We start from the raw sequence: 27786 nt of genomic DNA, 5'->3' as shown, positions 1-27786 counted from the left end.
TCTAAATTTCTGTGACTACATTAACATCACCTCCCACCCCCCACCTTCTCAGAAATAGCGCATTGGATTTTGCCAGTAGAAAATCCAATGATAAAATCACACTGATAGTGAAATAAAGAGCTCCTCCTCTTTTTCTTGGGTGAAATTTTGATAACACCAAATTGTCCTTCCCAATTCTGTACTTGGATATTAGTTACAATAGCATCTTTTCTTCTCATTTTCACAGGAAATGACTTATTTCTTGTAGCAGTTCACGAACTGGGACATGCTCTGGGATTGGAGCATTCCAATGACCCCACTGCCATCATGGCCCCATTTTACCAGTACATGGAAACTGACAACTTCAAACTACCTAATGATGATTTGCAAGGCATCCAGAAAATTTATGGTAGGTTACCACTGTTTTTGTTTGGTTAACCCTACAGTGAAGTCCAGAATTCCTGCTGTTTTTCTTCTTTGAGATGGATGCTCTAAGTATATGAGAGAGATAAATACTGAGAATTAAGAAAAAAAAATAGTCTGGCCTATTGGCAGAAGTCTTATATCAATTAAGTTTTGTTGGCAGTAGTCTAGATATCTTAATATACAGATTAGAGTAAATCTACACACTGATTAATTTTTCTGAGTTTAATTGAAACCTGCAGTTACAGCAAAGATCTGACAAACTTTAGTATTTAAAATCCAGGTTAAAAAATATAATAAATGAATATAACCAATAAAAACAGTGAGAAATATAAGATCTTCTTATAAGATACTGAGATTTGGGTAAAAACTGACAGATTGACCCTCAGTTTATGATACTTGATGTTAGTCAGTTACGGCATAAATCACTGTTGAGGTTGCAGAACATACTCTTGTGTAATGGCTATAATAAAATGACCTCAAAAGCATGTAATTATTGACTAAGTGAAAGTTAACAAACATGGAAGTGGAAGTTAACAAATGGCAAAGTTTACTTACACCTGATTCAAAATAAATTTCTAATATACTAAGATCATTTTTATTTATGGGGTTCAGTCAGTGAATACAAATTAAGACAAAAGGGAGAAAGACTATAATCCTAACTCCCTCAACAGAACCACTGACCTTTATAAAGGCATTTATTTCACACATAATTGTTAAGAACTTGACATTTATAATTTACATATAGAGAGTATGCTTTACTAAATTAGTGAAGTGATGCTTTCATTTTACAATACAAAGGCAAATGTGTGTTATCTGTATGTTAATATCCAGTATCCAGAAGGTGTCTTTTGCATTTTTAAATAGCATAGTTTAAGTTCACTAATTTGTATGGCATTCATTAGTTTTTCAATTTCAATATCTCAGTGGTAACCATTCTCTCAGGGTTAAAATAGGATTTGGAGGAAAAAAAATGTCAACTTTTGTGCTGCTCTTTATTTTGGGGATACTGAGAAAAGGGAAATGTCTCAGACTCAAAGCTAAGTAGCACATGTGTCGAACGTCCGAGCCTATGCCTAATTTGTGCCATCAGAAATTCCTCCTAAGTGGGTAACTGAGGTTAAGGAAGGCTCTTTCTCATGACCTCATGAATTAGTAGTCTAGACTGAAGGTCTGCAAAAGAATATTTTTTCCATATCTAAATATTAAGTGTGAACAGCTCTGTATTTCTTTTTAAAAACACAAATTCCTTGAGGAATGATGCTTTACATCTGTACCAAATTATATGTGTAAACTTTGGCTTAATTTAGAAACCTCTTTTTAGAAATACTTCTTCACATTAATATTTTACTAGTGGCATTTTAATCAATAGGTGTTTTAGATTCAGTATTCAAATGAAACACTCATCTAGCAATTTGTCAAAACATGTCATTAGAAGAAAATAATGAAAGTCAGGAAAAGGTTATAAAAACGTTTGGAGACACAGGATAGAATAAACTTTGATTCGTTAATGTTTATCCTCTAGAACTATTTGCATAGAATCATTGTCTATCAAAACCTAGGATTAACTTGGGTGAAGCTTACATGCATGGTTCCAGTATTCATCTTCATTTATGTATTATTTATACACCTCCTATTTCCAAAAAAGATTTGAAAGCAGCTTTTCCAATAAAGACTCTGGCGAAGCTATAAAAAATATCATTAAAAATTAACAAAGAAAGTTCAGTGACTTGGATTCAGAACTTAGCATGATAAGGACTTTCTGAGAGACTTGGCAGTGGTGTGTTGGGTACGATGGTTTGTTTGTTCAGAAAACATACAATCTTAAAGACTTCTTAGCTCACTTAATATGTGCCCTCCCCTCATGAGTGATTGTCCTCGGCAGCAGACTGTCCAGCACTGTTCCAGTGTTAAGTGAGCCAAGTGCTTTCCTCATATTTTCAAAGGTCCACCTGACAAGATTCCTCCACCGACAAGACCTCTACCGACAGTGCCCCCACACCGCTCCATTCCTCCAGCCGACCCACGCAAGAATGACAGGCCCAAACCTCCTCGGCCTCCCACTGGCAGACCTTCCTATCCTGGAGCCAAACCCAACATCTGCGATGGGAACTTTAACACTCTAGCTATTCTTCGCCGGGAGATGTTTGTTTTCAAGGTAGGAGGCTGTGATTTTTTTTTTTTTTTTAACGGTAGATCAAGTGTCTACGGTGTAGCTTTAGAAAACAAGTTCTCATTCATTCTCACACTACCTTCCCAGACCTCTCACAGTTAGAAGTTTCAAAAAAGCATCTTAAAAAATAAACGCACAAATGAGCTTAAATGTCTAGCAGAAGATTGCTGTAACGTTCTATTTGAGGAATGCATTTATGTCAGCAGAAGCTAAAATGCCTAGAAATGTGAGGGTAAGAAAATGCTGCATGTTACGAACAGATAAAAAAGCATAATTGAAATCATGAATAGGAACTAATAGGGATGATTTGCTTGGGAGCTTAGCCACTTCCAGGCATGCTAGAGCTATTCTATCTTTGATTTGCACATCTTTATGAGATCCCTATGATTTCACTTGACAATTAAAGCATTGTTTTTTAGAAGTAGTAGTGATCATTTTGTTTGGGGTCTACTGGCAGGAATTTGAGTTAATATGAAACCATCATTTTGATTTTACAAAAGTGTATGTCATTTTCTTTAGTCAGACATTTATATATACCTGATTTATATTATTTTTTAAGAAGGTTACAAGTAAAACTAACATTACATTTTGCTAAGTGTGCCTTTTAATGTCATTGGGTTCTCAGACAACACTAACAAGCAGTGTATTAAAGTAAGTTACATAATGAACTTACAAAGTAAGTTTAATCTAATGTTGAAAGGTGAATATAGTGTAATAGTGAAAAATATTTTCTCCCTCAATATTGTAAACTGATCTGAAAAACTGATGAAAAAATATAAGTATTATGTTGGCATTAGCATATTAAAATAACCACATCTTAGCAATACCATCCATTTAAAAAGAAAATAATGTGCTCTCTTTTTGGGTAGACGTGAATCAATAAATAATGAAATATTGTCCTACTTATGCAGAATTTCCTGTCTTCCAGAGGCTACACTTTAAAAATATAATTTCATATAATTTTTAATAGACAAAGTACTCTATTTCCTTTATTGGAAAATAAGATTTGGATTTGATATAATATGCACAAGAGCATCATACTTTCCAGGAAAAATCGATGCTTTTGTTCAAACACATGAATAGATTTTTGAATTCTGTAAATGCTCTGCAATGCTTAATTAGATATCTCCCATTCAATTTAAGTAGATTAATAAATTTAGATTCAAGGAGTAAAAAATAAAAGCTCTCTCTCTCTCTCTTTCTCTTTATATACAGCCACTCGTTGTGGCTCAGCCCGCAGCAACTAGTTGAAATGAAAACAAAATGCAGTCATTTGTGTATTCTACAAGACACTAAATGACATTTGAAGGATTTTGTTTTCTCCGATTTGGCCAAATTCCAACATCCCAGCTTTATAGCTTGATATCATAGTCATATCAACAAATTGATAAATTTATCTGAGAATATGGTGTGAAGTGGACTCTGGGTACATCCTTTCCATCCTTCCTAGCTGTCTAACTAGATGGCCGATCTCAGAAAAGACTGATATCTTCAAGTGTAACAATCATTTTCACCAGCCATTCTGCTCTGCACACTGGGAGTGTTCTTGACTGACAAAATGAGGTCTTGTGATCACTGGTTCCTGGAATCAGGAGTGGATAAAAAGCACATAGACCAACTCTCAAGTAGAATACAGTAGCCACTCTTAATATCAGAACAGGTATATGAGAAATATGAATAAGGTCTGCTTCTCTAACCTCTCATGTTACCTTGGCTTCCTTAATCAAAATTCTATTGGAGAGGGGCGCCCGGGTGGCTCAGTCGCTGGGCGTCTGCCTTCGGCTCAGGTCATGATCCCAGTGTCCTGGGATCGAGCCCCGCATCGGGCTCCCTGCTCGGCAGGAAGCCTGCTTCTCCCTCTCCCACTCCCCCTGCTTGTGTTTCCTCTCTTGCTGTGTCTCTCTCTGTCAAAAAAATAAATAAAAAATCTTAAAAAAAAAAAAAAAACTCTATAGGAAAGAGTTCCGAAACTCTGTCTGAATAATTTCTTTTTTCCACTGGTCCCTGCCCTCTTTCTAAGAATAATTACTGTTGAGGATATCTTCTGATAGGCATTGCATTCTTTTTCATCTCCACTTACTTGATGGATTTTGTATGACATGACTTGATAATTTTCATACTCATCTCCTCTTTCGTAGAATGCCCAGGGCGGTTTACTAGGCACCAGGGATGTACGAATAGAAGGTAGTATCCCTGTCTTTATGGAGCTCATATTCCAGGAGTGAAGACAAACATGAATTTAAGTACTTTCAAGATGTAGGAGTAAAAGGTACAACATGGACATGAAGAGAAAGTACTGAAGTCTAGCTGAATAGTTCCAGAAAACTTGACTGAGAAAAAGCTTATGCTGAATTTTGAGAGAAAAATTTCTTAGGCACATTAAAGAAATTGGTATTTGGTGTACTAAAAAGTTGGTGTATTGAGGGAGAGAAAATAGATATATTAACTCTAGTGCAAAGTGACAAATTATATAAATTGGAAATAAACAAGAAAGCATGATTGAGTAATACCTGCTCTTAATTAATAGCTACTATGGATTGGGTAACTAATATGTCCCTAAATGTATCTGGGCACTTTACATCCATAATCTCTAAATCTGATAATAACTCTGCAAGATGCACAGAATTCTCTATTTTACAAATGAGAAAACTGAGAATCAGAAAAGTGAAGTAGTTAGTCTGAGTTACAAGGTTTGTAAGTGGTAGTCAGTAGATGAACACAGGTCTACTTGATTCTAAAATCTGTGTTTTTCCCACTAAGCTTTGTTACCTGAAAGAGTAAGGGAAAGTTCAAATGAAAGGTGGCAGGCTTTAAACTATATCTTAAAATAATAAATATGCAAGAAATATTTATTGAGCTCCTACTGTGAGATGTTGTTTTAGGCACCGGCCATGTGTTAGTAAACAAAACAGCTAGACCCTGGCTTCTTGGAGCTTACATTCTAGCTTTCAAAGTGCTTCACACAGAGGTTCTCCATGGGTCACTGAACTATGTGGGAAAGCATCCACAGATTCTGTTTTCCTTTATTAATAACTGCTGGCCCACTAAGTTATCCCTTTATACCTAAATAGACTAGACTAACTTTACCTCAAATTAATGTCATTTCCCCATACGTGTTCTACTTGCCTGAAATTACTCTCTGCCAGTCTCTCTTGTGCATGCCTGCCTGTTAAATTTTCTTTTACTATACTCATCATTAGTTTCATAGTTTGCTCCTTATCAACTATTCCTTCAAGTATATTTTAGGATCACCCACTCTTTGATCTCACTTTTACTAATGTAACTTGATTCTCTACTTTTCTTCACTACAGATTCTCTACACAAATTAGAAACCTCTTTATCTCCTCAACCTTACCCACCCAACACTCATTTCACTGTGGTTTTAATATCTGGGGCTTCCTTGCAAGCCTCTGCTTATCTAAAACTTCCCTCCTCAATGTCTTCCACATGTCCCAACCTCTCTGACTATTCTTCAACCCCAGATCTCTTTCTAGTGATTTCTATATTTATTCTCTACATTCAGTTAGCATATTGTAAATTTCTGTCTTCTCTATTTCTCATGGTAGTACATTCCTTAACTAGATTATAAACTTCGTCAAAGCAGGGACTGGTTCTTTTGGGCTTCATAACGCTCAAGCTAATGAGTAAGGATCTCAATATAAGAATTATCTAATGAAAATAAAACTACTATTTTGTTTATACAACAGTAATCAACCAATACGACGTTACTGAAAATATTTCATTCTGCTAGTTTGTTATTCCTTGCCCAAAGATTTCCGTATGCTTTACTTAAAATCCATATGTGTGTTTTTACTTAAATTCTGAAAATCTAGATATAAGTAAAAGGTAATATCATCAGATAATTTTGTTTTCTTATTAGAAAGGAAGTTTTCTTTAGAATGGTTAGTTGTAGCCTAATTCTTTTTAGGAGAAAAATTCCTCTTCAGAGATTTGATTTACATTGAGCTTTGCAGACACTCATTTATTTGAAGTGAGTTCACCTGGACATGTATCTAAATGGAAGTATAACAAGCATTACATATATAATGTACAACATATATTTTAATTATGTGTGTGTGTGTATGTGTGTGTGTGTGTATTTTTGTCCCATCCTATAGATAAAATCCTGAATATATTCACATGAGAAAGTTAAGCCTTCCATGCAGCTTCATAATCTTTGGGGAACATAAACCATCTAAAGCAAGAAAATGAAAATCAAAACAAAATGCCAAGGAACAGGGAATAAAATAGTGATATGAGAGAAGCTTTGTCCTTCCTCAAAAGAGGTGATTTTTAAGAGTGTTCCCTGCAGAGTTTATACTGTGCATATCACAGGAGGTTGCTGTTGTGACCAAGCTGACAACAGGAAGATCTGACTGTTCAAATGAAGACTCAAAGGTCTTTGGGACTACAAGATAAAAACATGGACTATTTAGCTATTTTGTGGTGTAAAAGAAAGCGGAATTAGCCAAACTTGTATAGGATATGTTTCAGCACACAATATTTTGTTATATGGGAAAGAATGCAGTAGTAACTCTTCTTCCTGAAATTGAAGATAGGAAGAAAAACTGTATCCACACCTGCAGTTCTTTTAGCATGTGCAGACATGTGTGTGTGCATGCACACACGCTCACACACACACACACACACAGAAGGTTTCACTTGGCAATTGACCAGTTCTTTAAATCAAGGGGAACAAACAAAGGCCAGTGCTTGACAACAGAGCCAGAAAGGATAGTGTTAAAAGTCACTTTTACACTGTTTCTTGGAACAGCATTCACGGAAGTACAGTAAAGTGTCTTCCCAATTAGTAGAGAAGAAGGCTTAAGGCTCTGAGTAAGGAAAGCATTTCATCGTATACCAAGAAAACCACACAAAAAAAAAAAAAGAAAGAAAAGAAAGCAAACCAACCCAGAAATCACTTGGTTCTTTTTTCTTTATCAAATTCTTGTCTATTCATGTTTATTCATCACAAAACTATGTGTTCTTAAATATGACCATCTTCACTTATGACTACCTACTTAATTCTACTGAAGAATCATAGTTACTTTTATTTCCACAGAAACAAATCTGTCCAGGTTCTGCCCTTATTAATACTAGCTTAACTTCCATTGAAAGTACAGTGTCTCATTAGCCAAGCCTAGTAAGTACAGGGTATGACCCAATTTCATTTGCAAGATGGTGGTTTTGTTTCATAAAAGAAGAGATTGTATATGAGAGACAGAGAGAGAGAATGAGAGAGGTTCAAGAGGTGAGGAAATGAGGAGACACTGCAAAAGGATAAAACTTTCAGTTATAAGTCCTGGAGACCTAATATACAGCATGGTGACTATAGTTAATAATAATGTATCCCTTACTTGAAATTCGCTAAAGTAGAGCTCAGTTGTTCTCACCATGAAAAAACAAATAGGTAACTATGTGAGGTGATGGATAGATCTATCAGTTTGATTGTGGTAATCATTTCACAGTGTATACTTATAACAAATCATCAAGTTGTATACCTTAAATATACACCATTTTTATTTGTCAATAGACCTCAATAAAGTTGGGGCAAAAAGCCAAGGTTCTTTCAGTTGCCCACAGGCTGCATGATCACTGCATTTTCCCTTACCTCTCTGATCTCACCCCCTCTTTCCTTGCTCATTTTTACTCACTCAGTGCCAGCCACCCTTGTCTCCCTGCTGTGTTTGAACTTGCCAGGCACTCTTCCCTGTCAAATACCAAATACTCATGTATCTTCCAGATTTCTGTGGCTGTTTGTAAAGCAGCAGAAGGCTGTCTCCAATCTCTGTTCCTGCACAGTCTGCTTCTACATAGGTCTGCATGGAGCTAGATATATGAAAGGAAACAACAATATTTGTAGAAATAGAGTTTTTGTAGAATAGAGTTTATGGTGGGTTATATAAACTTTGTGCCATTTTTGTGACTCTGAAGACTAGATTTGCCATTTACAATTGGAAGAATTCTCTCCCAGCTCTTAACATAATCATGTCATTCATTCTTGTTGCATACTTGTATGTCCTTGTTTACATCAGTATAGGATAATGCTTAAAGTTTTAGACATTAGAGATAGACTTGGAGTCAGATCCCATTTGTCATAGGCTCCAGACAAGGAGCCTGCTCCTGTATTTACTGCTGGATTGCGCCATGCCATGAACATAGCAGACAATAAATAGCCTTAAAAATATCTCTGAGCTTATTTTCCTTATCTGTATAATGGCTAACAAATTCCATCATAGGTATATAGTAAGCTCAGGAAATGGTAGCTTTTTTGTAGCCAGACAGACTTGGCATTTGGAATTACTCATTATATTCATTAACTCAAATTCCCATGCTGTTTGAAATTATTTTTTTAAATAATTTTTAGCTGAGTAAAGATCACAAAAAAATGGCTCTAATTTGTATTTTTAAGGGAAAGGAATGGAGTGGTTTGTGATTGTTGTTGTTATTCATATAATTTTATTCAATGAAATAATTTAAAAAGTATTCTTTTGTCAGATGGGCGTGCGTGGGTGGTTCAGTCAGTTAAGCGTCTGATTGTTGGTTTTGGCTCAGGTCATGACCTCATGGGTCGTGGGATGGAGCTGGTCTGGCTCCTGCTCCATGCTCAGCGAGGAGTCTGCTTGAACATTCTCTCCCTCTGCCCCTCCCCCCACTCGTGCGCTCTCCCTCTCTCTCTCTCAAATAAATAATTTAATCTTAAAAAATATATATATTCTGTTGTCAGAGAATCCAAAAAGTGTTTAAAAAAGAAATACTTAGAGAAATTACACAACAGAGGGTAATCTAAAACTACTCTGAGTCATCGTTTGATTCAGTACTACCAGGAAGTATTAACTGATATTAATAGTATGTTGTAATTGGGGCTCAATTTACATTAGACCAAAGGGAGCTATTGACAAGACACTGCAAGCAGAGTATTAATTAAATTTCCTTGGAGTACAAAACCACAGTCTTTCGAATATTTTAGGTAAGTAAACATTTTAGGTAGCAACTGGAACTATGTGTAATACTGAATTTTAATGTCAATATTAATTGGTTTTCAAAATATTTGTATTCTCTATGGCTTAAGATTTACTCCTTGAAATATTTAAATTCTTTACTGACATTTCCTGACCATTGGGGCAAGTGTCTTAAGTATTCAGAAGAATGGATTCACAGTCACCTACATTTCCAATCTTCTCTCTGGTCACCTTATTTTTAGGTGACTTCAAACGTTTTAAGCATATATTTGGATACTTGCTTTGGATTCAGTAAAACTGTTTTTATTAATAATATAAAGTAGAACATTTAATATATGCTTACAAATAGACCCATAAATACAGAGAACAAATGGGTGTTTGACAGAGAGGACGGGATAGGGGAATGGGCAAAATGAGTGAGGGGGAGTGGGAGATAGAGGTGTCCAGTTACAGAATGAATAAGTCACAAGGATGAGAGTACAACAGAGGGGCAGAGGCAATGGTATTGTATTAGCAGTGTATAGTGACAGATGGCAGCTACATTTGCAGTGAGGGCAGCATAAATGCAAGCTGGTGCAGCCACTGTGGAAAACAGCATGGAGGTTCCTCAAAAAGTGAAAGATAGAATTACCCTATGACCCAGCAATTGCATTCCTAGGTATTTACCTAAAGAATACAAAAACACGAATTTGAAGGGTTACATGCACCCCAATGTTTATAGCAGCATTATCAACAATAGCCAAACTGTGGAAAGAGCCCAGGTGGCCATCAAATGACAGATGGATAAAGAAAATATGATATATATGATATATGGAATATTACTCAGCCATAAAAAAGAATGAAATCTTGCCATTTGCAATGATGTGGATGGAGCTAGACAGTATGATGCTAAGCGAAATAACTGAGCCTGGGTGGCTCAGTTGGTTAAGCCACTGCCTTCGGCTCAGGTCATGATCCTGGAGTCCCGGGATCGAGTCCCACATCGGGCTCCCTGCTCGGCGGGGAGTCTGCTTCTCCCTCTGACCCTCTTCCCTCTCATGCTCTCTATCTCTCATTCTCTCTCTCTCAAATAAATAAATAAAATCTTTAAAAAAAAAGATTTATACTGTACATAAAAAGTACATTTTCTTTTATATTAGAAGTTTTTAAAATAGCACTTCTCCAGTTTTTATCTTTCATATTTGGCATTTTTGACTGTGCCACTTTTGACTTCTTATATTTCTGTAAAGCAAAAATGAGACTTTATTTTTTCCATTCCCTTTTTAAACTTTCAGTTAACAATGTTGTGATTATCATTGTGCTTTGTGGAGTAGGTGAAGTTATTTAAACATTCAGCCAGCTCTTCAGAATTTCTTAGAAGCATTTGTTTATCTTTTGCTTGTGGAAATATATAAAACATATAGAAATACATAAAATGGAGGCCAAAGCTATCATTATTTGCAAATTATATGATAGTCTACCTGAAAAATTCCTTGAAAGTCAATGGTGGTGATGGTGGGGGGTGGGGGACTAATTAATGGTGTTATGAAAGATGTCCTGAACCATAGTAAAACAGTGAAATATAGCTTTAAGTTCTAATAAGCTCTTTGACTATATAATTGAAAAATATTTTCCTTGACATAAAAAAGCAACTCACAGGATTAAACTTAACTAGCGGTACTTGTCCTATTGGCAGCATTCAATAAATATTTATTAAATGAACAACGTTTTGGGGCACTTGGGTGGCTCAGTCAGTTAAGCATCGGACTCTTGATCTCAGCTCAGGTCATGATCTCAGGATTGTGGGACTGAGCCCCACGTCAGGCTCCGTGCCAGTGGGGAGTCTGCTTGAGCTTCTCTCTCTCCCACTCCCTCTGCCCCTCCCCCAAACTGACTCTTTCTCTGTCTCAAATAAAAAAAAAAAAAAGATCTTTTTAAAAAGTGAACAGTGTTGGACGCCTGGGTGGCTCAGTTGGTTAAGCGACTGCCTTTGGCTCAGGTCATGATCCTGGAGTCCCGGGATCGAGTCCCACATCGGGCTCCCTGCTCAGCCGGGAGTCTGCTTCTCCCTCTGATCCTCTTCCGTCTCGTGCTCTCTATCTCTCATTCTCTCTCTCTCAAATAAATAAATAAGATCTTTAAAAATAAAAAAAAAATAAAAAGTGAACAGTGTTTTTACTTCTCACTCTATCTTCTTTGCATTTAACTTCCATGAGGGAGGTTCTTGACTATTTTGTTCATTCTTTATGTGCTTCTTATGATACTTTAAAGTTTCAGAGCACTATGTTATGTTTATTTACGTGACTATTTTTAAAGAAGGTAAAATTTGTGTCAATAGCAAATGGGTAAGATTGAAAAAAATATTTCAAGTTTAAGCTACAGCATTAGTATATCTTACAATAAAAAGGGAAGTATGCATAGTTTCCAAATTAGTAATCCCCTGCATGGTAATTCATCCTGAAATAATAAAGTAAATCTAAAATGAACAATGATATTCATCATAGCTTTCTTGCCAGTAGGAGAAAAATTTGCATGTAACCCAAATTATCCAGTAATATGGTAGTGGTATAGCAAATAAATAGTATATCAACTCAAAGAAATATAATCATTTAAAAGGTTAATTATGGAGAATGTATGAAACAATAGGACATGATTATTATGTATACACACGTATAAAATAGGAAAATTTAAAATTTTACATATCATGAATTGCATTATTTGAAAGATGTATTGACAAAACAGGGAAATTCTAGAAAAATGGTGCTAGACAAATCTTAGAATGATGGAATTATGAGTAGCTTTTAAAAATCTGTAGTGTAGAGATGCTTTATATACATTTAATAGCTCAAAATATCGTGGCATAAAAGAAGCTTGGTAACTGTGAAGGTTGTAACACATTAAGGGACAGTGAAGCCATATCATTTTCAAAAAATACAGGTAGGCAAAAGCTATTAAAGTATTCAATGACTTTTACCTTGGACTGTGACTAAAAATGTCCTTGTTCAAAATTACAGTGACAACTTTCAATAATATAATTTAACCTGGCTAGCAAAGATGTCCAATTAGATGAGAATCTGTGCCCACTTGAGTAGGATCAGCCTCTAGTGAATCAAGCTCACTAAATATTTTGTTTATCTACAGTTTTGCAATTTTGTAGGCACCATGGTGAGAATTTTTTCAGTTTACTATAGAAATACTTTAAAATCATGCAAAGTGACGTGATATTTGGCAACTAATCCAGAGAGTATTGTTAATTTATACAACATGAGGACTGCCATATAGCAGTGTTTGTCAGTTCAACAAACACTGATAAACTGTATGCTGGGTAAGGCACTGAGCACAGAGACTGGTACACAACAGATGTTCAAGTAATTTCAGCAACTACTAATATCGTCATAGTTGTTGATGACATTGTTATTATTACTAGCAGTATCAGTGTTGTGAAAAGCATGTGGTTGACCTTAAAAAGTTGCAGAAGAGTCTATGACAACAATCCTTGCTCTTAAGAAACTAACTACTGGTACTCTTTTATTCATTCTTTTTTATTTTTTAATGAAGTTTTGGCTGGCTTCCAAAGACTAGCTAGACATTGGGAATGTTCTTTCCCTCAGGGAGATAACAGTCTAGCAGAGGAGGTTTCAGTAACTAGATCACCGTAATGCATCATGATGGGCTGTAATAGGCTAAGGCACAGAGTGCAGAGGGGACACAACAGAAGGCCACATAAACTGGGAAAGACTTCACGTAGAGGGCATCTAATCTGCATCTGTAAGAACAGTGTAAAGTTAGCCACGTTCAGAGGTCAGAAGGGGTATGGTGCAGTAGGGAGCTAATCAAGTTTGTTATAAACACCAAAGCAGGGAAATTGACAAACGAGGCTGGAGAGACACAAGTGGGACTCCTTCATAAAGGATCTCACATGCCCCGTTGAGAACTCGAGGCTTTGTTCTGCAGGTTAGGTTAACTGGCCAACAGAGTTGACCCAGGAGTGACTAGGTTGGAAGAGAGCAGAGCTAATGGGAAACATTGAGCAAATATTAGCTCTGCGAGAGGAACTGCTAAGAGCAAGATAGAGCCCCATTCCTAAAATGTGGGATTGAAGACAACTAGCAAAGCAGGGATTTGAAGGTGAGGACAAAAGAGCAGCTCTAAGAATGCTGCTCAAGGAGCGGGTGGCTGGACAATGAGTCACAGAGGGCCAGGACTGACTTTAAAAATAAATCAAACAAGCAAGCAAGCAAGCAAGCTTGCCTTTAAATGTCACAGGGAGCTGAAATTATGAAGGGACTCAGAGAGGGCCAAAGAAAAAGATGTCCTATTGGGAATTGGATGAGAAGTACCAGGTCTTTCAAGAATATTGAGAATATTGAGACTTCTGTAAAAAATAAGTTACAATGTTTCCCTTTCTCTGTAAAAATATTATTTACTGAAACTCCACTCAAGGAGAGGTGCGTCGTATTCTTAATCTGTCAGGACAGGAAGCATTTTTAGGGAGAATTAAATGTGGTTATTGTGAAACCACTGCTTTTTAGCGTCTCACCTGGAACAGTTGCTGAGTCTCTGCATTCATTGGTCTGTGCTACTTTATTTGTGAAGTGCAGTTATTTGTGGCACTTACTGGTGAACGCATTAAGCAAACAAAGACTGTTTATATCCTTGAGCTGAAGCTTGAAGGAGCTGATGTAAGAGCTGGCCACTTGTGTGCCCCTGACACAAAACCTCCTCATCCATAATCCTGAAGTCCCTTGGAATAGAGAACATGTTCCAAGTTGTCCACTGCATTTGCAGTTACTATCAGAAATAGAAATGCTGAAGCTTCTGGTTGGTTCCTAAAACTTTGTCATGTAATACTATAATTGTGTTATCATGTATATCAACCCTGTTTCTCTGTTGCTCACATAAACAAAAGATCAGATAGAGGATTAAAAATAAATTTGGTGATGAGAATTCTGAACACTGTTGAAAAAAATCATAGGATTTACTAAATATACATATAAGGTCAATTCCTCTATTTCCCCCTTGGGTATTTTTGGGAGATTTTTTTTTCCTTGCATAAATATATAATATGGGAAATAGTTTATGTAGGAAAATACAGGAAGTGGTTATTGATACATAGTCATATTTAATTAATTTATTTAGTTGAAAATCTGTATTGAGTCTCTGTTGTATTTAAGAAAATATATTGGGGCACCTGGGTGGCTCAGTCGTTGGGCGTCTCCCTTCGGCTCAGGTCATGATCCCAGTGTCCTGGGATCAGGCCCCGCATCGGGCTCCTGGCTCCAAGGGAAGCCTGTTTCTCCCTCTCCCACTCCCCCTGCTTGTGTTCCCTCTCTCACTGTGTCTCTCTCTGTCAAATAAAGAAAGTCTTTGAAAAAAAAAAAAATACTAGGTTATAGTAAAAATGGAAAAGCCCAGGCTTTGGATCTTGTATGAGCAGGATTCCATAACTAAGCCTGAGTTTTCTTCTCTCAGATTAGAATCTCTGTGCCTGCCCCAGTGCTACTTGCTTAAAGAGCTTACTGCTCATTGTGGGAAACAGACATTAATCACGGACTCGGAAGACAAGTAAAATTGTACCTGTAGTAACTTCAAAGTAAAAGTATATGGTGCAATAAACACATATAAATATTTGTTTTGTTTTAGTTTTTAAAACCTGATTAATATCAGGAAAGGCTTTTCTGAGGAAGAGATACTTGAACTAACAATGAGCTATCCCCTATTTCATGTAAGAAAAACTATATATTCTGTTGAAGAGAAATTTAGACTAAAAGTCAGGAGGCATGGGTTCTGGTGTCAGGATATTGTTACCATGATGAGCATTTCCTTTTTGGACTCTATATTTCAGAGATACCAAGTAAGGCAGTATTAGCTAGATAATCCTTCTCACAATGAGATAAAATATATGAAATGTGTTTGAATGTTTAAAAGAGCTGCACTAATGTGAGACGTTGTCATCATTGGCACACATTTTAGAATGTTTTTTTAATGCATTAACACCAATATGTCACTTTTACAGTTTTAAATTTCATGAAGTCAGTATATGTTATATTGGAAGCTACAGGGGTCTTAAAAACTAGGTTTCTAAAGAGTGTGGTTACGAAAGTAACAGTTATCAGAAGCGTTATGAAACCTGAAAAGTATGACAAATTAAAATCAAGATTGGGAAGTAAAGTTTTAACTAAATACCACCCATTTTCCTCATCCTCTTTGGCTTTCATTTAAAGAATTCTGTTTTCCCATAGTGGATAAATTGATTCTTATAGTCTTCTCAGAATATGTATATAGAGTGGCTCTTGTGAAATTATTTCATTCAATTATTTTGTGAAAATAATTCATTTTGAACATATCCCTTATTACAGCATTTCTAAGAAAAAATTGATATAATAACAGGGTAATTTATTTTGCTGTAATTATGGTGATTAAAGTAAACAATTCATCATAAAGAACCCATATATTTGTTGTTCATGGAATGAGTGCAAAATAATGGTCATATAATTCTATAAACATCTAAAATTTTTCTCAAGTTTACCTGTAATTTTCTTTATAAATTTATAGACTTGTTCACTTATTTTGGTTTTATTTTTTATGTAGGTAAATTGATTTTCATAATATTGTACTTGGATTTACTTTCACATCAAACTTAGAGCTGGGTCATGTTGATACTGGGCACTAAAGTTGTTTCCTACTTGGCTTTCCTTTTCTTAAACGTCAATGAGTGTTAAGAATTTCCAACGAAGTATTTGGTTGTAGGGTTTTGTTTTTATTTTTAAATTTGTAAATCTATCCTTGACCCTTGAATTAAATACTTGCCGTGTGATAAAGAGTTGGCCTAGGCCAAGAGGAGGTCTGGCCTTTTGCAATGGGCTTTGTGGAAGTATTCCCTGTCATACCTGATAGCATTGTCTTTGTTTAGGGTGGGGGCTGGCTACACAAGAAAAACAAAAAAAATCATGTGATATAGGGTGGGTGGGGGCTTTGGGTGATGTGGTATCCATTGACCTAGATACTGAATCTAATCATGTGGACAGCCAATCAATCAGACATGCCTGCAAAACAAAGCACTGATAAAAAATCAAGACACTGAAGCTCAGGCGCGCTTCCCTGTTTGACAGTAGCCCGTGGATATTGTCGCACACTGATACCAGGATGGTAATGCACCCCTAGGACAATGGAAGCTTCTCAGATGCTACTCTACAAATCTCTTCGTTTGGTTGATTTCTGATCTGCATTCTCTCCCTGTAAGAACTAAAACTTTAAAGTATAACAGTTTCCAGTGATTTTTTTTTTTTTTTTTGAGTCTTCAAATCTTAGAATATTCTTGGGAACCCCTGAAATTGTGGTTGGTGTGAAAAGTGAGAGTGGTCCTGTGTGGAGTCTTCCCTCTATCTAACTTTATAGTTGGACCCTACCTTGTTGCAGTTGGGGTCAGAGGTCTTGGGCAGTCTTGGCAATCTGGAGGACTATGCTCTGAAGTTCAGTTTGGTTAATTCTAGGAATTTGACAATATCTAAATCCCCAAAATTCCTTAAACTCAGTGACAGCTCCACATTCTTCGGTTTAAATCCATGTTTTGAAAAATTAAATAGCTTATAATGTATCATCTTTTCTACTAGAATGCCTCCTTGAATCTGAACATAGCTTTGTAATTCTTCAGCAAACTTATTTATAGATTTCCTTATGATTGATTTTCATTCTCACATTGGAAGGATGGGGCGTTCTCATGCCCCAAGCCCCAGTCTTCTTCTATTCCCATAGTTTGAATAGAATGTTTGAGTAGCATAATTATACATAGAAACAATCCTTGGCAACTTAGGATAACACTTAGTCCAGCAGTAAATTCTATACTTAAGGCCTCAGATGAAAGACCAAGAACTTAAGTTCCTTGTTTTTTAAACTAGTTCTATTTATCTTGTTTATTTTTAAAAACACCAAAAGACAAAAAACAAAAGCAGTGATCCTCTGAATAAACGAGAAAGCAGGAAATAAAATTCTCAACTTTGATCAAAATGTCATTGGCATTTGATTTTGAAATAAAGACACTTGGAATACTGATTTCATTTTAATACAGTGTGGCCAAATAGGACATTTTCAGTTTTTTTTTTATTAATAATTCAGTGTATTAAACATTTCTTCCTCATATCCCTATGGGATCTAGGGAAACAACTCATAATCAAACTCAGTATTTGTTCATTGAAACTTATAAATTGTTCCAATAAACCAGAGTTAAAAGTCTCTAAAAAGTCTCATGTCAGTTCACATCCAGCTCTCTGCCAAATAAATTTGTTCCAAACTCAAGGAGCAACTTTCTTTTTTCAAGCTGTTTGAATTTTACAATTGTGAATAAGAGATTATAGACATAAACAATGAATATTGTACAATAATGTAAATAAATGGTATTTTGACTATTTTTCTTTTCCTTTAGTGATATTTCAGGAATAACATTATCTGTTTGGAAATTTCATGAGGTACAAATAGTAAGAAGTTGTGTGCAGTAAGAAGTTTAACAAGTTACAGTTGGTTTTTTTCTATCACTCTCTTATTTACTGCTCTGTTCCCAATGCCTAGCAAAGCACCTAGCTTTGGGAGGTGAAAAATAGGTCATTATTAAACGAATGAACTCTAGATAATCAGTTACTCGAAAAGTCTTTTGAATGCTCAGCTAATAACGTGACCATGTTATTCAAGAAGATACTTTCAGGGACACCCCTACATTTTCATAGAATCATTTGATAATTAAGAATAGATTCATGTTTAAGGGCTATACTCAATTTTGAAGTGTATGTCATGAGAGCAGAAAATCATCATACAAACAATACTCACTAATTCATCAAGAGGGGTTTTTGTTGTTGCTCGTCCTTTAAAATATTTGTAAATAGGATCATCACTCCTGTGAATTTTCATTAAGCTTTAGCAGAGTTGGAAACTTGCCGACAATCCCCATTTTCCCTACAACTTTATGTCTAAACTGAAAGAGAAACTCAAAAATTCCATTCTGTAAGGTGTTTATGGTATGTATCTCTATGATCCTAGGTCATAGAGATAATTGAATTACCCTGATGTACAGAAGACCAAAGCCAGAACCCAAGGCTCTTAGTCTGTACTCCTTACTATGCTATTTGGTTTTGTTTCCAGTGGCCAAAGAAAAAAAAAATCCTTTGGACATTTCAGTCTATCTGTAATTGTAATAATTACAATAAACTTGCAAAAAATTTAAGGCAATTTTCAAAGCAAAATTAATAGTTTTTTTTAAATGCCTTTCAGCAAATTGTTGCCTTCTTTTCCGCTATACCACTAACCATTGCCAGTAGTAAAATATTAATGTACTGTAAAATTTGTGAAGCTGTGCCTTTTATTTTTGTACCTAATCAACTCTCTCTATAATTTTGTAACCAGGTGGCCCACCCTGAATTACCGTTGCAAGCTATATGCATTAATAATATGGAAACTACAGGAATGAAATAACCCTTTGAAAGTGGTTAGGAAGGCCAAAGAAAGAAAACTGAAATCCTTTTGACAAGCAGTTTCTGAAGCTGCTGACATTCCTTTAAAGGCTTTTTCATGTTGGCGCACAGAGAGGCTTTGCATAGCACACCAAGTAAAACCTATTAACTGCCGCTCCAGTACAAGGAACTAACAGTTTTCCATGAGACCTGGAAAGAAAATGGACAAACTTTCCTATTGCTGACCTTTCAGTTTGAAATTATGTTTTTGAAGTGTTGGATGAGGGAAAGAAAGACATAACTTCTTTTGGGATGTGTTGCTGGTCAATATCTACCTCTTTCATTTCCTTGAGAGCTGTGTTGTGCAATGACATACATATTTTATAAATTATAGAATAAAGAAACATTTTGAACCCTGGATCCGTGCTACATAAACTAAACAATAGAACATAGCAAGAGGGAAAAATGTACTATTTCTTTGGTTACCTCATGTTTTACAATTTTGGTCAATAAAAACTTTTGGAAATGAAGCAATAACCCCTCTTACTTGGCATTGAAAACAGTTTAATGTAAATTTAAAAATTAGTTAACAATATCATTATCTAATACTCTTTTTTACTCTTCTAATTGCTGTCAAGAATTTCAGATAATTATAATTTTTTTACAAATTAGTCTACAGATTAATAATGGCACAAAATAATCTTAATAAGTTATTTTGGTAGTAATAATATTTGTCAATAGAATACTGTGGTTATCTTGCCTGTATTTGTTATTTGCAAGGATTCTGTTGGTTATTTAGGGGAAACCAACATAGAATAGTTATTTTAGAGTTAAAGCATGTTTGGGCAAAAGAAATGAATATAATTATCCTACATTAAAAATATACCATCATGCTGCCCCAAAAACCCACAGTATGTAGTTATGTTGTATGTGAAATAAAGAGTTCTTTCTGTTATTTCCAGTAACATACTCCACTCTGGTCTAGACCCAAGATAGACCTGCCTTATACTAAATAAATGTTATGGTACTTCATATTAAAGTGAGAAGTCAGTGTGGGTTTTGGGCAGAGACGGATAGAGCATGTACAGATTGTTTTCTTAAAGGTCTTTAATTATGCATTTCAGACATGAAACATACATAGTATCACTGAAATTGCTAGTATATACATGAAAATAAAAGGGAAAAAACACTGTTAAATGTTTTATTTTGTGTTTAGCTATAACCCAGACATTCCTGAAACAAGGTATAAAACATAAGCATTTGTAATCTGCCTATCCAGGTAAGACCTAAAATCATGTCTCTTCTGCTTTAAAAATGCCATTTTGGAGTTATTTTAAAATATCAACAATTATTTGTATTATTTTTTAACTTTTTAAAAACTTTTACATTAAATTTCATTTGTAAAATATACAAAGAACAACCAAAATCTGGATATAGAAGAAAATTAAGGTAGTGTAAATCAGAATTGCCTTGTACTTTGAGATGCTAAAAATGTCTAGGATGGAGGCCAACTGTTATTCAGTGGTGAAAGTCACTGTGTTTCAATGTATAGTCCTTGGGTTTATTGGTAGGCTGCCTCAGTGGCTCAGGCTCTAAAGAATTCAGTTAATAGGGGCGCCTGGGTGGCTCAGTCATTAAGCATCTGCCTTCGGCTCAGGTCATGATCCCAGGGTCCTGGGATTGAGCCCCACATCTCCTACTCCCTCTGCTTGTGTTCCCTCTCTCGCTGTGTTTCTCTCTGTCAAATAAATAAATAAAATCTTAAAAAAAAAAAAAGAATTCAGTTAACAAATTAAAGTACAAAAGACTGGCTGATGGATGAGCTAAAATGACAACTTATCAGTTTACAGTAATAATTATAATTATCACAAAGAAAAATATGAATTATTTTTGCATTATAAGCCATAGAATAATCAGAAGGCTGTTTCTGAAGCAGTTGGAAATCTTGTGTCTTTGGAGCCATCATTTTTTGATAGCCTGATACTCCCAGATTTACTGCTAGCACATAGTTGAAATTGTACATGGTTACATCTGTTAAGTTTTCCAGATATACACTCCTTAGTATTAAGTCCACCTCACCAAAATCTGCCTATTTGTACCCTTTTCTAGACAATGTACGGTCAAAATCACCCATTTTTAAAACTTCCACTTATAATGTTAACTAACTTGAATTTAAATAAAATCTTGCAGGAAAAAAAATTAAAAGAAAGAAAACAAAACTTCCACTTAGAGAGGATTTCTTTAGAAGAGTGAGGACCTGAGACTTACATACTTTTGTCATTCTTCAATAGATTTGCATCCCCAGTTTCCCCAAGAGATACCCTCCATCTCGAGTGTGTTATTACTCCAGATGGCTAATCTCATCGATTACAAGCTAACTCCTTATTTAACTTTCATAAAGGTAAATTATGTTTATAATATATAATTCTGAAGTTACTACATTTCAAATATAAAGTTTGGAGAAGTTAATAAAGATCAAATGGGAGAAAAGAGTAAATGTATTTTTTATTTGAAAAAAAATGCCTTTATATTTTACAAAAGCACATTTCCACCATGAATAACTTTAATCCCCATCTCTTGTTCAAAGCATTCATTGATTTATTTGTGTGATAAATATTTATAAGTCTCCTGCCTTTGCCCGGCAGCCTTCTAGGATCTGGGATATTGCAGTGAACATCACAAAATCCTTCTCCTACAACAAGCTTTATTTTAGTGGAGGAGGGACAGTCAAAATCAAATAAATATATGCAAATATGGAAGGACTCAATAAATGCAATGGTGAAAATGAAATAGAGCAATATGAAAGAAGTTAGAGATTGAAACAGGGGTGAAGGGGCTACTGTAGTTTGGGTGGTCAAGAAGGATCTTATGAAGAGGTGACATTTTAGTGCAGGTTTAAACAACAAAATTAACCAGCAATGCAAAGATATGAGGAAATAGCATTCCAGTCAGACCCACAGCTAAATAACATTAAGTTTTTGTTCCTGAAAGTTGTGGTTATGGGGCCTCCACCTATGATCCCACAATTAGCATTTCAACGGACTGTCCCAGCAGAGCTGTAGAAACATTCCAAGTTCCTGATTACTAGGTTATAGTGTTTCTGCTAAAAACTGGCTCTAGAAACACTGGTGCCTTAGGATTATCTCAGTCAACATTTTCACATAGTCTTGGACCACTACTGCATTTATTCTAGTGGCAATACAGGAGCCTTAAAACAAATCAGGATGTGGAAAAAAATCATAACATTCATCAGGCACTCAAGCAGCACTGTTTAATAAAACTTGCTGCAGTGATGAAAATGTTTTATGTGTATATGCTGTCCAGAATGGTAGCCACTAGTTACATATGGCTATTAGATACTTCAAATGTAACTAGTGCAACTGAGGAACTGCTTTTTTAATTATATTTAATTTAATTTAAATGTAAATAGTACCATGTGGCTAATGGCTACCATATTGACAAAACAGGTCTAGAGAATTAATTTTAAATAATTGATCAGTGTTTTGGACCAGACAAGTTAATTAATTCTTTAAAATTCTGATGCCACACCTTTGGAGTATTATAAGGGATAAAATGAAACATATCTTAATCTATACTTTATTGATTAAAAGCATATCTTAAACACAGTATATTTATAATGAATTAGTCATTTTGCTGCCACCACACCTTCTCATTTGTTTTTCCTTTGACACAGGCTGAAATCTAGTTTTCTCTCCTTGACTTTAGAGGTAATGGTGCAATACTCTACATAGGAAAGAAACTGAACCGGAACAATGTACAAAAAGCTATTAAATTGAAAAACACATTAGTCTCTGTTCCCTTGATGTGTTTTGTGTTCACAGTCATAATTTCCACTATTTCTGACTAGTAAGAAAAAGCAGTGACAGAATCTGATTGAGGAAGAAAAATCTGAAAGAATCTTCTGGGGAAAAAGTAGGTATTACTGGTGTACTAAAAAAAAAAAGAGAGAGAGAAAGAATGAATGAATGATAGCATAAAAATATTACAAAGCAATAGATAATCTATATTATTTGTTGGTCATTAACAGTAGAAAATATCTCATTTTTATCACAGCAATGGATATTTTATTTAGGTATGATTGCTTGTTACTAATCTCAAAAAAAAAAACACCTACAGAAATCAGCTATGAAAGTAATAATGTTCACTGAGCCCCAAAATGAAGTTACTATAGGTGGAAATGCATTTAAGGTTAATAGGAAAGAGGAAGAAAGACTTTCCATTTCCAAGATTTTCCAGAAACAATATAGATTATGTTTGTTATTCTAGCTTGGCAGATTGAACTCAATATATGTAATGTTCGAGAATGGCTTTTGGTAGTCACATTAATTTTGTATAAACCGGATCATATGAGACCTATTCAAACCACCAAAATAGTAATAATTACAATATTACCCAAGGCCATCTTGGTTTTTTTTTTTCTAATCTTCAGCTTTGGCTTTGCAATTGAATGAAGCAATGCATATTTCGTAAAGTTCTATAAAAATATATCGTAGGACACATTTTGGGTTATAATCAGTAATATACAGGTAATTTTTTAAATTGTCAAATAATTGATAATTTCTGTTAAAGAGTTTGACCACTAAAAGATAGGTGAGCTGGACCATATATCACCAACTCACTTTATGCAGGAGATAACTCATTAACTCAGTTTTCCTTTCAGAAAATAATGGTGTAAATGTTGCCTGATACAAAAAAATCTGAGCCACAAATATCTAACATTTAGAAACATTGTTATCAATAGCAATGGTTTTTATATTGTTTTTTTAATTTTTGCATAGAGCATTTATACACTTAAAGTAAAATGATTCATTTTTTAACATTCATTTAAATATTAACTCTTTTAGTTCAATTAAAATAGTACTTTCTTCATACAATAATCAATAACCAAATTTTCAGGAATAGATATGTGGCATAAAGTGAGATTCATCTATATTCATTATGCTGTAAAATGAATCACAATTGCAAATTCTTTTTTAACCACACAATAAAATTCAAGAAAAGTTGAAAAGCTCTGAAACCTTGCAAAAAAGATAAATATGAATTTATTTTGGTCTTCATATATAAGCAGAAGACAGAAAAAATTAAATGTCTCAACTAAATAATCAGGTTTCCTCTCTTCCACTTCCATGTGAATTTGAATCCTCATGAAGAGATGCAAGCAGGGTTACATAGTCTCAATTATACTGGAACTTTCATCTATCTCTTCCAACAGACAAGTTTGAAATGGGCATAGCAAAAATGAGCATCTGAAATACATGCTATATTGAGCAGAGGAATTTTTCCACATACCTAAATATTTTACATAAACTCATCTTTTTTAATACTTCTATTTTTTATTACTCCTTAACACTTAATTTGCTTATTGCTTATTATCTGCAGTATTGTTCACTTGATACTCTCACTCAGGAATATGTTTCATTATTTAGCATTTACCACTTTACCTAACTCAAATTCCTTCTTTTCTCCAGGCACTGCCAACGTGCTTCCCTCCAAAAATCCCTAGACTTTCTTTTCTGACCCTCTCCAGGTATAGCACAATCTTTGTCAGAGCCCTCTAATTCTCATTTCTTAAAAAAAAAAAAAAAAAAAATTAACATTTTATTTATTTATTTGAGAGAGAGAAAGAGAGCACAGAGGGTGAGTGGGAGGGAGAAGCTGACTCCCTGCTGAGCAGAGAGCCCAATGTGATGCAGGGCTCAATCCCAGGATCCTGGGATCTTGACCTGACCCAAAGGCAGACGCATAACTGACTGAGGCACCCAGGTGCCCCATAATTCTCATTTCTTTTTACTTCATTTCCTCCTAATTTTAGTCCTTCATTTCTATACCTGTTTTCTTATATATTCTATTTTATTGACTTGGCATTGGATGCCCCATCAAGCTGCTATCTTTTCATTTCATACTGCATTCTGTGAAGTTGGTTCTAGAATTGCCTCTCTTTCCTTAGTTACTACTCCACCCCTCCTAGAGCACCCATCTCCATCATCTGCCACTTAAACTTCTGGTTTTCAAACCTCATTTCCTCTTCTCCCAAAAAGATATGTCCTCTCCTGCCCATCATCACCCTCAGTCTGATGGGGCATAGATTATTCTGTAATCTCCTTTGGTATGATGTGTGTTAACTTCCTTTTCTATAATATTCCGAAAGTTTTCCTATGAAAGCCTAGTCAACTCCCCTTCAGAAGCTTCTGAAATTCCTCTCAAATTGTCAATCTTCCAGCCAAGTGAAAGAGAGATATTCTATCTCTTTAATGCAAAAATATTACCATGTTAAACTTCTATACTTTGTCAAAACATCAAATCCTATATACTGTATTTAATCTTCTGTTATTAGATTCCTTATTGCTTAGAATAATTTTCATAAATTATTTGGCCATCAGTAGTTGTTCAGGGCTCCATTATTTGAATGATTAGGAAAGTTATTTACTTATTGTTATTTTGGAGAAGTTTCTCCTCCCCGCCCCCCAATGGTAAGCAAATAGTGCTTATTCATATTTGTTGCACTTGCTAGAAATGAACCAGTAGCACAAGTGCTTTCCATTTGTTAATGGTGATAATCTGACTTCCTTCAGGACTGCCTGAGAACTCCATCATCACTAGTACATCCAGTTGTCTGTTGACGATTTTCTTTGAGTTTAAAGAAGGGCAGTTACCTTTTGAACTCCATTTTTTAGTAAATAAACCACAGCAAAACATTGGCAACACAAGGAATGTTTTCAAGAGCATATTAACATAAAGCAATTAGGCAATGGTAATGAGGATTAGTCTCTCCTGTTATGGCAACAACTGCTCCTGAACCCTGAAACAGTCACTTAGGAATCTTTCAGGGTTTTTTGCTCTGTAATTTCTTGGGAATTCTCTTCCCAATCTACTCTTATCTCTTAGGAGCAAACCTCTAATTCAACATAGGCGTTTAACACCTAATTTGTTGACAACTCATTTTGTGTTCCTTGGACAGGAAAAAAAAATTTTCCCCCTGGCACATTTCCCTCCTGGGCCTTTCTTGCCCGCCTTCCTCCGTGCCCTCCCCGCTCACGGCCCAAGCCTCTGCACTTGCTCACAGCTTTAAAGTGGAGTCTATTGATGACTCTTTACTTCTGTTCAGTGTGTTATTATTTCTGGCTATCTGCACTATCCACTTCTTTGAGTTCAGTGAGTTTCCTTTTGTGATTGAAGAAGAAGCCAAAAATTAATAATCCATAGCACTAGCTCAATCTTTGGCTCTCCCTTGTGGTATCATGAACCATCTCTTTTCTACCCTCCATGGCGTGGACATGTGCAGCACCCTGACCACCACTCACCACTCTACAAGATGCAATGGGAATAAATGGAAAGGTTACCTAAAGGGCAAGAAGAGTCCTTGGAGAATAGTCTTTGTTTTAAGTAAATATCCCTAGAGGTAGTGAAGCCTGAATTGAGTCTTTAAAAAAGGGGGCGGGGGGGGGTAGGGGTAGAGAGAGAGAGAGAAAGCAAAGAATGATAATGATACTCATGGGAAAGAGGGTAACACATAGAAACAGGCTGGCAAATGGATCATTTCCATACAGTGGTCTAAGTACGCTGATAGATGTGCGGCGCTTACAGGGGCAGTAAAGAGGGGGCCTGAGAAAGCCTTTCTGTGTGGATGCTTAAGTTAAATATTGACCCAACCCAATCCCCCTGCATCCGGGCCAAGGAAAAGATTTGCTGACATGTCCTCTCTCTTTCACTGTCTGATTTTCTCTTCGAACACTTTTCAACACCTAATGCTGGTCATTGTGGCAGGGCTGAGGAGTACAGTGTTTGAATAAGATAGATGAGGTGCATATTCTGATGAGAGACAGGGGAGCAAATAAACAAGATGATTTCTTAGAACAATAGGTATTATGAAAAAAATAAAACATGATGAGCTGATAGAAAAAGATTGAGGAAAGACAACTTTAGATTGGGTGGTTAAAAACTAAATTGAATACACTGCCCTATGTACCTTGAGTAAAAATTGCCATAAACTTTATTCGGCAGGAACATAGTTTTTATTGTAAATGAAGCATCTTTCTTCAGGTCAAAAATAAAGTGATGGTAATTCTTGATAGGTGTGCTAATGACACAGCTGTTTTCCGGCTCATTATATTCACTACATGGTAGTTCCCATTTTATAGAGGCAGCAATAACAGCATTTCATACAGTCTTTTGAAATTAGTTGTTTGCCTGCTCCCCTCTAGACTGAATGTACACTCTTAAAGAGTTCATATTTTTGGAATCCAGAACTGCTAGTGCAGTGGGAGGAATGAAACCTTTCATATTTTTCAACACTTAATTATATGATATGTGAATTGAAATTTAGATCTCTCTGCCAATATTCATGATCCTCAGATCCCAAAGGAGGGGGAAAAAAAGTAAAATGTCATAGTACTGTGTGGTGCAATTATATCTGGAATTTGAGGCTCCTTACCTTAAGTGCAGTGCACTGATGAAGCATTTTTTAGTACACTGTTCTCTTCTGCATCATAACCATCACAAAGTGGTTTCTGAACAAGAGTGGATGCAAGAAGAAACAAGAAAAAAGGTAAGGACCTAAAAAGAAAACAGGGTCAACATACACACATTTTTTCTCTTTCTCCTCAGATCTTTCTGTTCTGGGACCTAAGCAACACTTCTTTACCATTCATTATTCACATATATAAATGGATTAAAAACCATAAATATTTATGTTATTATGTGTTATATTATGCATGAATAATTATGAATTTTAAGTTTCAAAAATTAGTATTAAGTCAGGACTTAATAAATGCTAATTAACAAGAAAGTGATCCACATCTGACATATCACC

At 35.4% G+C, this 27786-nt stretch overlaps 1 protein-coding gene across 2 annotated transcripts in view; it reads left to right on the top strand.

The window, feature by feature from the left end:
- MMP16 (matrix metallopeptidase 16) overlaps positions 1–27786 on the top strand; it is a 269481-nt gene that overhangs the window by 199411 nt on the left and 42284 nt on the right. For both annotated transcript variants that reach the window (XM_025871484.2, XM_073892939.1), the window contains 2 exons: positions 227–388; positions 2349–2560. In XM_025871484.2, coding sequence (XP_025727269.1) covers positions 227–388; positions 2349–2560 — 374 coding nt within the window. The remainder of the gene's footprint in view (positions 1–226; positions 389–2348; positions 2561–27786) is intronic.

Source organism: Callorhinus ursinus, unplaced genomic scaffold, assembly GCF_003265705.2.
Source record: "Callorhinus ursinus isolate GAN/ISIS: 27379988/994484 unplaced genomic scaffold, GSC_fseal_2.0 scaffold5, whole genome shotgun sequence".
NCBI lineage: Eukaryota > Metazoa > Chordata > Mammalia > Carnivora > Otariidae > Callorhinus > Callorhinus ursinus.
This window is presented reverse-complemented; position numbering and strand designations above follow the sequence as displayed.